Genomic DNA, 13,037 nt, shown 5'->3' on the forward strand with positions numbered 1-13,037 from the left:
TTCATTGGCTACTTTCCTGTACTCTGCTATTGTCCCTCCACACATTCTGCTGAGCTCTGTCAGTGCCAGGCGACTGCATGAGCTCAGAGAACATTTCACTGCACGTGCGGTTTTTTTCGCCGCCTTATCTGAGAGAGCCTTTGGGACGGAGGAGGGAGGCTTGAAACGTTTGCAGGTGCTGGAGGAAAAAAAGACATTTTACAGAACAATGGCTATACTCCTTCATGGTGAACAAAACTATTCACATTACATAGCGCATGTGATTTTGGTACAAGGTCGCATTTTGCATCTTACCTTGAGTGCCTGCGGCTTTGGTGTTTAGAGATCACACACGCAGTGCCGGGCAACAGAATTCGGCTTGCAGGCGGCCATGGTAAGCCATAGTCTTTTGGCTTCTGCCACCTTCCTAACAGCAGTGCCCTCCTCTCCCATATCAAGCAAAGCACGTTGAGTTGGCCATTTAGTGCTGCGGTTTTCCTGTTAACGTGCAGCAGCAGAAACCAAAGTAACCCCCCCCCCCTCCAATTCTCTGGGATGATCGCTTTACTCCTCCCACCGCGTGGCTGGTATCAGGGAAGATCCCTGCTAGCCAAACGCGAACAGCTCAGTGCCAATGCTCCCCCCTTCCCCCCATGGCTAACTGCAGGGAGGATTTCTTTTCAGCCACAGGCAAACAGCCCAGTAGGAACGGCCACCTCTGAATGTCCCCTTAATTAAGTTCCCCTATTTCAATCAGGTTACCATGAACCATATCACTCTCCTCAGGATAACACAGAGAGATAAAGAACGGATGTGGCTTGAATGCCAGCAAACACCAGGACCATATGCTGCCAGGCTTTGTCATGCAATGATACCGGATTATTTGCTACTAGCATGGCTTGGTAGTGTGTCCTACCATGGAGGACGGAATAAGGCTGCTCTTCCCAGAAACCACCTGCAAAGGCTTTTAGAGTACCTCCAGGAGAGCTTCATGAAGATGTCCCTGGAGGATTTCCGCTCCATTCCCAGACACATTAACAGACTTTTCCAGTATCTGTACTGGTCACAAATGCATCCCAAGTCCTCAGGGCTACTTAATAACTAAAAACGCTTGCTTTTATAACATGTATTATATTTAAAAAGGTACATTCACCAGAGGTCCCTTCTCCAGCTTCGTTGGCTTGGGAGGGTATTTCAGTCAGGGTGATAAAAAGATCCTGGCTGTCGGGGAGAACGGTGTGCTGTGTGCTCTTCTCAAGCTTGTCATCCTCCTCCTCGTCTTCCCTGTCCGCAAAATCCTCAGGCATGACGGAGAGTACCCCATCATCGGAGTCCACAGATAGAGTGGGATAGTGGTGGCGGCCCCCCATAGAATTGCATGCAGCTCAGCGTAGAAGCAGCATGTCTGGGGCTCTGTCCTGGAGTGTCCATTTGATTCTTTGGTTTTCTGGTACGCTTGTCTGAGCTACTTTGTTTCATGCAGCACTGTGTTGCGTCCCTGCTGTAGCCTCTGTACCTCATGGTCTTGGAGATTTTTTTTTTTTTTTTTTTTTTTTTTTTTTTTTGAAATGTTTTGGCATTTCCTCTTTTGGAATGTAGTTCTGATAGCATGGATTCCTCTTCCCATACAGCGATCAGATCCAGTACCTCCCGTTCGGTCTATACTGGAGCTCTTTTTCGCTTCTGGGACTGCATGGTCACCTGTGCTGATGAGCTCGCCTGGCCAAACAGAAAAAGAGATTCAAAAGTTCCAGGGAATTTTCCTGTACACCTGACCAGTGCATCAGAGTTCAGAGCACTGTCCATAGCGGTCACACGCACTATGGGATAGCTCCCAAAGGCCAATACCTTCGAATTGCGTCCACATTAACCCTAATTCGAAACGGCGATGTCGATTTCAGCTTTAATCCCCTTGTTGGGGAGGGGTACCAAAATCGGTTTTAAGAGCCCTTTATGTTGAAAAAAATGGCTTCGTTGTGTGGATGGGTGCAGGGTTAATTCGATTTAACGCTGCTCAATCTGACGTAAACTCGTAGTGTAGACCAGGCCTAACAACTTGATTCAGAGAGGCCTATAGAAATGACTTTGATGAAGCTCTCTCTTCTGCTCAACAGCATTTCTTAAGACAGTTATTACCTGTGCTTCTATACTTTTTGTGGTGATTAAGTTATCTCTGAAGATATAGGAGGGATGGTTCCTATTGTGCTTATCTGTGGAGAGATAGGACAGTCATCTGCTCCACATCAGCTGGCCTAAATGTCATAGGGAGCATATAGGTGGCAGCTTTCTGAATAAGTATCTCTGGGAAACTCTACAGCAGCCTTTCTAAAGTCCTTCCCACTCCCTGCATGAACTTAGCTAGCTGTTAGAACCCAGTGGACAGCTTAATTTTTTTACTCAGGCGGAGGCTGCATCAGAGCTGGTCTGATGGGATCACTGTGGGAGCAATAGGAGTTGCTCAGAATTTGAGCTGAGCAAATGCTGCAGGATCAAGCCAATTAATCTCCCATTTGAAGCAGTCTTGTATTTATAAATAGTTTGCACAGATATCTTTTATTTTGTAGGTTTTGAAGCCTTTTTTGTTACGTCGTATAAAAGCTGAAGTAGAAAAGAGCTTGCCACCGAAAAAGGAAGTAAAGATTTACCTTGGGCTCAGTAAAATGCAGAGAGAATGGTGAGTTATTTACATTAATGTAAAATTGCTCTAAATTATAACTAATACTAGAATACTTTATATTAGGCTCAGTATATTTTTCTTTTATTTTTTGTAGCCATGTCTCTGACCGGTATGGTCAGCATATAAAGGGACTTGATAAATTAGAAAAGCACATTTCCACCAGAAATGTTTATATCTGCTAGTTAAAAAAAGAACTAGAAAAAAATTTTTTTTCTCTATTTTTGTCAAGGTGTTTTTTTTTTTTTTTTTTAAACTTGTGCATTTAATAAAGTGTGTCTAGTCTCACTCTTTTGCTGATACACCAGTGGGACTATCTTAATTATGTGCTAACATGCTGACTTGATTCTCCTGCACTGCTTTTAGGGGCAGCTTACATTAATGTTTTTCCCCAGTACCTGCCAAAAGTGTATTTACAGTAACAGGAGTAGAACTAGATCTAAAATAGAATAATGATGCAATTGTGCAGAGGGGTGAAATGGAGAAAGGATTTTAGTTGTTTTTTTTTTTTTTTAAAGAAGTTTTTCATCCATTTCTTTTTATGTAGCTTTCAAACATAGTGATGGGAAAACCAGAATTTCTCAGGATCAGACCCAGTGGTCCATCTAATCCAAAAGCTGACAGACAGTGGCCTTAACTGGATGCCTCAGAAGAAATGCAAGAAACCTCCTGGCTAATAATTATGGAATAACCTGTTTGTATGGGAAACTTTTTTTAGTCAGATGTTGACTTGCATACTGGAGCATAAGAATTTATGTCCCTTCTAATTTTTGTCAAATCCTACATAATGTAACAGTGGATGTTTTCATTATCCAGCTTAAAAAAACAAATGAACAAAAAAGCGTAGCAACCCCAGGACATTTTAGAGATTTACTTGTGTTTTAAATGTGCACAAACTAGATGCTGTAAACTTCTTATTTATTGCCTGTAAAACTTCAGGTATACAAGGATCCTGATGAAAGATATTGACATTCTAAATTCTGCTGGGAAAATGGATAAGATGCGGCTGTTGAATATTTTGATGCAGTTGCGAAAGTGCTGCAACCATCCATATCTATTTGATGGTGCTGAACCTGGACCTCCTTATACTACTGACATGCATCTTGTCAATAACAGTGGTAAAATGGTAGCTCTGGATAAACTGCTAGCAAAACTCAAAGAACAGGGTGAGTGGAAGCTATAGGACAATAGCTGTATGAATAGTATTAATAACAAATAAAATGGCCCAGTTAAAAATCATTCCCACTTACAAAGTCGTATTTGTTACAAACTAAAGGGGTTTTGTGGAGGTTTCTAAGTGGCAGGCAAGGCATAGAGGAAGGGAGAACTTCATAGTCAGAAAATGATGAAGAGGGAAAGAAATGAAAAGAGTTAAGAAAAATAAGAGTGGAATAGGAAGCCATGAAGAGATGAGAAGGGGATATGTCAGGAGAGACCAGACTTTCTGACCACCTGTCAGGTTAATGTTTGATATTGCTTGTAGGCCAATAGGCTTCCATGGGAGTTGACAAGAATTGGAGGGCCAGAGTGCTGGTGTTTGTGGTTACATAGACTGGCTGGAGCCATAGTAGGCTTGAATAAATTTCTATATATTAGATTTTGTTCAAGCTCCAAACATATTGGGTCTCTTCCACTGCTTTTACATATATTGACAATGGAATTTTGTGTGCTGTTATGCTGTATGTTTTTGCCGCCTGATATTTTTCTGATTAAAAAACGTCACTTAACTGATGGAATGTCAGTACAATATGTGGGGCAGAGAATGTAGAATTTAATGGATCTTAAATTTGATAGAAGCCCTATTTAAAAAAAACCCAACAAACCTTAAATTCACCACAGTGCATACATGGGAGGGACTAGTGATCTCCATCTTTTGAAAATGGTTCTTGTATGGGGATCTAGTGTTTCTGTTAGTCTTTTATTTCTTCAGTTGCTATCCAGATACTGTTGTATAAATAGTAAAAATGACCCTTATTGAAAAAATTGCATAATAGGAGTTTAAAATCAATTACTGAATAATAAACTTAGGAAAAAAAAAGAGAATAAACTGATCATCAGTTAGGGAGGAATATTATGTAAACCTGGTACTGTGTGTCACATTAATTCTTTCTGCGCACTTAACCTATTCTTGTTTGGTTCTGTGATAAGATTTATATTAAAATTACTTTGTTTTCTGTACCAATCTGTCAGGCTCCAGAGTTCTCATTTTTAGTCAGATGACCCGCTTACTGGATATTTTGGAGGATTATTGCATGTGGCGTGGTTATGAGTACTGCCGACTAGATGGACAGACGCCTCATGAAGAAAGAGAGGTGAGAGATGTGTTAGCAAGGACTGCTTCGTTATTTAAGCTGGTTATTTAGAGTTGGGCAAACCCTGTCATTGGATACCTGCATTCGACTTGAAAGTAAAGTCTCTAGATTTGCTTAAGGACAAACGTAAGGTCTGCTACAGTACTATTAACTCTTTTTTGGAAAATCTGAGGCAATATTAATATACTCTGAATATGTTTAACTTTTAGAAAAATAGAAAAGTGGGCTGAAAATGAATAGGTAACCTGATGTACATACTTACAATAATTGGTTGGGAATGTAGGTCAAAATCCTATAATTTTACAGTATGTAGTCGGCTATTGTGGCTGTGCAGAGCCCTGCTGACTTTTCGGGCTCCATCTGTGTGTAGTGGTGTGCTTGTCTATTGTAAATTGCAAGGTCAGGGCCACAGTGTAGGACTTGTGGGGCTTTACTTTTTTATGATGATGAAACATTTCATTATATTGACTGAGAAATTATTTGGCTTGCCTATGCAAACCTGGCCTTTTAAAGTTGTTGGTATAGTATATGGACACCAAAGAAAGTCACTAATAAAATCACTTCTTCGAGGATTCTGCTATCTTAATGAGTTTCTATTTTCTTTTAGGAAGCAATAGACACCTTTAATGCTCCCAACAGTAGCAAATTCATTTTTATGCTCAGTACCAGGGCAGGAGGTCTGGGGATTAATCTGGCAACTGCTGATGTGGTTATTCTCTATGATTCAGACTGGAATCCGCAAGTGGATCTGCAAGCTATGGTGAGTAATCTTTTAATGCATCTCAAGGTCACTCTCTTCCCCCTTCCCCCCCCCAGTTATCCATATAAAATAATACATATGATAGAACTCAAAGGCTTATGAAGGAATATAGTGGTAGTACTTTTCCAGCGTTACAGATTTGTTAAAGTGGATTAAAGGGAGGATGGGGGGGAAGAAAAGCAAGGTCCATGTTGAGTTATGCCATTTTCAAGTACCTATTAACAAAAGGGAGGGGGAACCCTTAAATCCTGTTTCTGGTTCGAAAGTGCAGTTTTGGAAAAAAAAATCTCCTGTAAAAATGGCTGTTTGCAGAGTTTTCCACTTTAGTATTTATAGATAATTCCAAAAAGTGTGCAGTTTGATAAAAATGTTGTTGTAACCTGAATTATGGAAGAAATGGCAAATTCCTTGCCCCCCAAAAATACCCATCTAAGAAAAAATACTGAAATTGTATCTCATAAATTACTTTCCTCACCATAGTACAGCAGTATTGTTTTGCCACACAAACACTGACAATAGTCATTCCAGTAAATGCAAAATTCAATGACTGTAAAAACACTTCTCCATAAAGGATGAAAGGCATATACAATTTTAGGGGCAGATTGGCTTCGAGCCACATCAGAAGAGGCTTAGCCAGAATTCTGACTTGTGTTCTAGGAAAATCACGTGCTGGACCAACATCTCTGCCACCTTTTTACAGGGTGCAGTGAAGCATTTACCTCTGTTCTAGGACAGCACGGCCTCTTTTTGGCCTTCCTGGGAACGTAGTACTATAGGTGCACTAGGCTAGGGTAGTTCCTCTATTGCCCAGTTGGGTTGTGTCCCACCCCTGTATAGGGACACAGAGATATCCAGGAATAATCTTATCATTGGAAAAAAGATCAAGCCTGATCTTAAAAAAAGTTATCCTCTTTTGGGTGATATATTACAACCAAGACCTCTAGTTTGGTTCACATGGAAGTTAAAGATCGTATAGTGCTACCTATATGATTTTGTTTTGGTGTCCTTAATCTTTTTCACTGTGTTGTTGTGAAGCATGTTGACTACTACATTGTGCTGCAGATGTAGGCTAAATTTCTGTGGTGCAATGTGTGCATAGTTTGTGAGATATTCTGAGATTTTTTTTTTTTAGGAAGAAGGCTGCTATATTAGTATTATGCAGGACAGCATAAGAGCTGGAGATGGAGGCATTAAAAAGAATCAAATGTAAAATATTACAATGGAACATAGAATTATTGTGTTAGTCTATTGTAGGTATTTGTAAGTTCTTTAATCACTCTATTTAACCACAAGTAGAAAAACCATGTCTAAATCTCTCTGGTGTTGGGAGTTGGGATTTGCCACTTTTCTCTTGTATTGTATGATGCTCTAATTTATTATTTATTACAACCCTTTTCTGCATCTGGGGCCTGACCCTAAAAAAATATTGAACAGCTCCCAGTATCAGGAATTTAGTGTAACACAATCCAGAATTCTTGTACCAATGACTTATGGACCTCTAGAAAGCAGTTTTTTTTTAAAATCGAACAGAAGAACAAATTCCTTCATATTTGTTTTCTTGTCATATTTGTTTGTGGTGTGTAAATTTTCTATATTGAATCACCACAATATTTGCTAGATTAGTTACAATACAATACTCAGTTACACTGATTGAAATCAGAATTACTCTGGATTTACGTTCATTTGCTCTAGATTTATACTGGTGTATCTGAGATCCGTCAGAATCTTTCCCAGTATGTATAAATATTACAGTAATAGTGATTTAAAAAAATCAGTTGTGTAGACATAATACTTATTCAGTAGTAAGTAGGAAGCCTAGAAAATAGTCCAGAATAATTCAAAGTTGGACAGTTTCTTCTGAGGCTTGTGCTAAGATATTTCAGCCAAATTGCTGCTATGTTTCTGTTCCCTAAGAGGTTTTTATTTTATTCTTTGTTAGGATCGTGCGCACCGTATTGGTCAAAAGAAGCCAGTTCGTGTATTCCGACTTATCACCGACAATACTGTTGAAGACAGGATTGTAGAAAGAGCTGAGATAAAACTGAGATTGGACTCTATAGTTATACAGCAAGGTATCAAATACTGTATACACATCCGAGGACAGAATTTGGTTCATTCACTTTGCACAGAGTTCACCATACAAAGTGCAAGGCACTGAAGAATCAGGCCCGATGTCTGTAATAGTGGAATATTAATTGAACCTAAAATAGCAAGCATTCATTTAAAGGCCTGATTCTTCACTTCTTACTCAGATGGAGCTTTCTTTGACATTAATGGGAGTTTTGCCTGAGTAAAGAGTACAGGACAGAGCACCGACTCCTAAGAAACTGAATTAGTAAAAGCAAAGTAGCTATTAAATGGTGCTTCTCTGAATATGTATGCTATAAAAAAAGATGTGTTCCATGACAGTTACAGTTCAGTAGGTACTGTATTTATTTACATTTCTGTAATATATTGAACTGTAAATTGCATTGCAATTTCAGTGAAGCTCGGGTGCGACTCCCCTGTCCTTCCTGTGTTGCTAAATGGAAGCTGATCCTCACTAGATTGAAAGAGCGTTTCAGGTTGGGCTTGGCATGGGAAAGGTTGAGCATTTTGGTTTAAAGCATTCAATGTATTTCTAATGCTAGGAAGACTCATAGATCAGCAGTCTAATAAACTAGCAAAAGATGAAATGCTGCAGATGATCCGGCATGGAGCCACACATGTTTTTGCTTCCAAGGACAGTGAACTGACAGAGGAAGATATTACCACTATTTTAGAAAGAGGTGAAAAGAAGGTAAGAGCATAGTTTCATTTGGAATTTGGAACATAATTGTAAAAGAAAAGAGTTAGGAATCACCAAACCTGTTTAAATTGTAAATCTTGTTTTGTTGCTCATCCACACAAAAAAAAAAATCTGACAAAATTTGAATTTATTGAACTAGCAGCTATCTGCCGCTTCTCTATATAATAGGAAACATCTTGGAAGGGAAAAAGCTATAGGTCTGTTTAGTTGTGCTCTCATTTCCTGCTTCTCAGTAAGTTACCTGAATATGTTACAATCTAATATTTCATAAGGTTTTTTTTAAGCTCTCCCAAAAGCAGCAGTTATTTTTTTTTCAAGTCCAAAAAAATTAATAAAATGTTAGTCTTAGCACTGTTGTTTCATTAAATAAGCTTTTAGAAGTGTGTATTGTTAAACTGTTGATCCGAAATCCTATGACAGTTTTTTAATAGATGTAAGCTTTTTGAAACTATATATGGCAATAGGTAGGTTAGTGGGCTAATGAACAACCTTTTCAGCTCAGAAGAGTTGTACATAAATTTTGTTGAAATTATTTGGTACCAGCATAATGTATAGGAGATGTTGGGGCACATCATAACAGCATACTAAACTTAGCTTAATAGGAAGTCTCAGTGCACGAGAGCAAAGGACTGGAATAAAAAGTGTGCTTCAGATCCTAATGAGGGAGATGGGTACTTCTACTCATGAAAGATGAGTACTAATATGCATGAAAGTAAAAAAGAAGGGAGAAAACTTAACTGAGTGGTGCTGATTTTTTTTTTTTTTTTAAGAAACTTAATACAGAATTTAAAGTATCTCCGATGTGTTGATAAAGCTAACTTTTATCTCTGTGCCTTATTTTAGACAGCTGAAATGAATGAACGTTTGCAAAAAATGGGAGAGAGCTCTTTAAGGAACTTCACTATGGACACAGAGATGAGTTTATACAACTTTGAAGGTGAAGATTATAGAGAAAAACAAAAGGTGACTTTGTTTTCTTATACATGTAGCAATGTGTTTACTTTAATTACAATTGTGATGAGTGAATCAGATTTTCACAAGCATAAAAACATTTCATTAGGAATGCCATAGCTGTAAATAAGAGGCTAGGAATTCACTTAAAAATTTTTACTTCACTCTTCTAAAATTTTGCTTTATCTATGGTACTATTAAAAATAAAAAAATTCATCAGGTTCATCTATCAAAAAAACTTACTCTTTACAAACATCCATTGCAGAAGATGAAAGCTGCTATTGCCCAAATCTTGTAGTTCTGACTGAGGCAAAATTTCTATTATGCCTCATTCTTCTTGGAAGTCTTTGGAGTTGCATTGGTTTTATTCCTGTGTAACTGAGATTAAAAATTACATCCATTGACTTCAAAAGAATATGGGCCAGATTCTCCCTGACATTAGGGTGGTTTTGCACCACTCCAGTGGTGTATAGGTTTCCGGCAACTGCTTACCTGGCTACAGGAGGATCACCCCAGGATAAGGGTATTGTCCAGTGGTGTGTGGAGCTGCCATAGCAGCTCTGATGCCACTTCCCTCCTTGTGGCTGGTGACCAAAGTTTTCCCTGCACCTCCACAATCCCCATCTGTTGTTAACAGCCTCTTGGGCATCCAGTGCAGGTTGGGGATGAGACTGAGGTGGCTTTGCACCACCTTTGTGCCCCCTTACCGAATTTTGTTGAGTGCTTCTTAGCAGGAACCAAAAATAAGGGCCCTTGACTTATTTAAATTATGCTCCAAAGCAAATATATTTTTATAGCAAGGCAGTTTCTTCCCATGGTTGAATGTCATATATTTGTCACCTTAAGCTTCCTTGCTTACCTTCAAATCCAAACAGTGGGGGTGGGGGAAACCATTTTGGAAATCTTTTCAGCATTATATTTTCCTCCTGATAATATCTTCTATTCTGTATTGGAACAAGGCAGCTCAACCAGTACTAATTGTAGTATTGATCTTGTTGAACCTGTTTGTATGATTACGGTTAATTCACCATTGTCAAATTCATTTGTTACCAAAACTGGTGATTACTGAAGAGCTTGGCGATGATAACTATTTGGAGATATACACTAACAAATTCTTGAATGCAGCCTGAGGCTCTGGTACTGCAAAGATATCGGTATGATTAGAATCTTGCCTTCTCACAGAGCTTCATTGACATTGGTGGAGCTTTGTAAAAATGCAGGAGTCTATCCAGGCAGATGTCATTGAAGGTTCAGAGCCTAAAATGGTAATTAATATTTCAGATCTCTTTGAAGCTGTGTTGACAACTTTTTGAAAATATGTGAGAAAAATGAACTTTGCTAATATAAGGTTCTGTCGTGCTCTCAGTTGAATATGCAGTGGGGATAAATAACAATGTCTGCTGGAAAGTCCATTAAACCTCACAGGGAGGGGAGCAAAGCCAGCACAACATTGTCACCTCTCTTCTCTGTGTTCTGTGGTGTATCAAACAATATTGGGTGGAGTTGAGCTGTAGCCTTAGTATATGGCATTATCCCCTGGATATCTGTGGTGTTTCTGGCCGATTTCCATTCAATAGCTACTACTGCTTAGAATATAGCATGTGCATGAGTAATGCTGCTAGAGGTAAGAGTAGGCCCAGAAGTAGGGCATCTGTACAGCCCTCCATGTAGATTTTCTAGCATGTCTTGGCAGAGGTAGTGGTGGAATAAAGGGCCACATCCCTTGTCTTCTCCACATGGCTACTTACCTATTCTGCCCCACCTCCATACCCCTGTGAGATCCTCTTTGTATGTTTGTTTAAAATACTTTCATCAGAATTTGTCTCTTAGTGATGAACCTTGTAGTAGCATGAATTCTGTTGAACCATAAGCTTTAACTAATGCTCACAATAGAAATACTTTTCGTCTGTTTGTGGACACTATCTTAATTAGTTCAACCCAAACTGACTAATTGCTTTTTTGTGATTTCAGGAAGATATTTGGAGTTATTTAAACTGTTTCGTTTTTTGTTTGGGTGTAGCTGAGTATGATGGAATGGATAGAGCCTCCAAAACGAGAGCGCAAAGCGAACTATGCAGTGGATGCATATTTTAGAGAAGCCCTGCGTGTTAGTGAACCAAAAGTTCCCAAGGTAAAAGAATATCGATTTTTAATCTGTACCACTCTTTTCAACTTATAGTAAAATCAATATATGTTTTACAGAGTAAAATGTTGCTATTGTCTGGACAATGGCAACTGAAAGTAATAGAAAATTGCGTAACAGTAATATATATGTATTTTTAAAGGCTCCACGACCCCCCAAACAGCCAAACATTCAAGATTTCCAGTTTTTTCCACCACGATTGTTTGAGCTTCTGGAAAAAGAAATTCTTTATTATCGCAAGACTATAGGCTATAAGGTAATAATGACTTTCCTTTTATTTCAAATGAATGAAATATATTTAGCACCAGTGTATCCAGATTTGTTGTAATAGTGGGAATTGCTAAATTTTTAAGGCAAATGAAAGTACTAAAGTCATGTTAATAGATAATTTAGAGGCTTTCTAGCAATCTTGTATTTGTGTTGACTTGCTGTAGGTTTGATTACTCAGTATTTTCTTGGATCTCTTGTGATGTGGAGTTAACAAGATCCAGGAAACGTAACCAAGAGAACAGTCTCATGTTTTACAAAAAAAAACAAAAGCAAAAAAAAAAACCCCACCCAATCCCACTTTATTAATACTAAGAAAAGACTAAAACAGACACCAACAATGTTGGTTCCCCTAATTGAGCCCTAACAACTGGATTCATGCCTAATGCAGGACTTTCACCTCCCCTATTCAGCTGCTGAATTCTCTTCTCTTGCACTAACTAGTTTATACTGATGTGACTCCGTTGACTTCAGTGGAGTTACTCTTTTATTTACACAGGTATAACTTAGTGCAGAAATCAGGCCAGTTGTGACAAAATGAGACACACAGGAAAGAGATTTGTCCAGAAAAAGATGTAGTCGGAACATGAAATTATGAAGTGATCTAAAAATGTAATGCAGGAGAAGTCAGAAGATGGGATTACATGGCAGCAAATATGATGTTGACATGACAAAGGCAAAATGATGTAGTATGCCAAAATTTGGTTTAATTAAAAAATGTTTGAAGGGGAAGCTACTTAGGAGCAAAAAGTATGGAGGAAAATGTAGGACTACTGTTCAATAAGGAGTGAGCATAATTAGAAGAGGAAAAGGTAATTTCCCAATGCATGTGCTTAACACTTTCAGCAAAAAAAATAAAAGAAGCATGAGGCTTGGTGATATACATATGAACTAGAATATCAACTAGAGGCAGGTAAAAGAACACATAGGTAACTTAAATATATTTAAATCAATAGGACTAGATTAAATTCATCTGAGTTCCTAAAGGAAGGAGGTGATACCACAGCCATTGGCAATCATTTTTGAGAATCATGGAGAACAGGTGAAAGGCAAATGTAGTAACAGTTATTAAAGAAAAATGATGCTCCAGGAAAATACAAAGACTTAAAGGAGTTGTGTATATTAACCTTAACACTGGTAATGTACTAAAATTTGCCCTAACA

General features: G+C 38.5%; 1 protein-coding gene across 3 annotated transcripts in view; it reads left to right on the plus strand.

Moving 5' to 3' along the window:
* Window positions 1-13,037, plus strand: part of SMARCA1 (SWI/SNF related, matrix associated, actin dependent regulator of chromatin, subfamily a, member 1) — a 75,331-nt gene that overhangs the window by 38,205 nt on the left and 24,089 nt on the right. For all 3 annotated transcript variants that reach the window (XM_038415658.2, XM_038415659.2, XM_043491935.1), the window contains 9 exons: window positions 2,544-2,653; window positions 3,593-3,819; window positions 4,844-4,965; window positions 5,573-5,725; window positions 7,665-7,797; window positions 8,356-8,504; window positions 9,357-9,476; window positions 11,485-11,595; window positions 11,750-11,863. In XM_038415658.2, the coding sequence (XP_038271586.1) occupies window positions 2,544-2,653; window positions 3,593-3,819; window positions 4,844-4,965; window positions 5,573-5,725; window positions 7,665-7,797; window positions 8,356-8,504; window positions 9,357-9,476; window positions 11,485-11,595; window positions 11,750-11,863 (1,239 nt within the window). The remainder of the gene's footprint in view (window positions 1-2,543; window positions 2,654-3,592; window positions 3,820-4,843; window positions 4,966-5,572; window positions 5,726-7,664; window positions 7,798-8,355; window positions 8,505-9,356; window positions 9,477-11,484; window positions 11,596-11,749; window positions 11,864-13,037) is intronic.

Source organism: Dermochelys coriacea, chromosome 9, assembly GCF_009764565.3.
Source record: "Dermochelys coriacea isolate rDerCor1 chromosome 9, rDerCor1.pri.v4, whole genome shotgun sequence".
In the NCBI taxonomy this organism is placed as follows: domain Eukaryota; kingdom Metazoa; phylum Chordata; order Testudines; family Dermochelyidae; genus Dermochelys; species Dermochelys coriacea.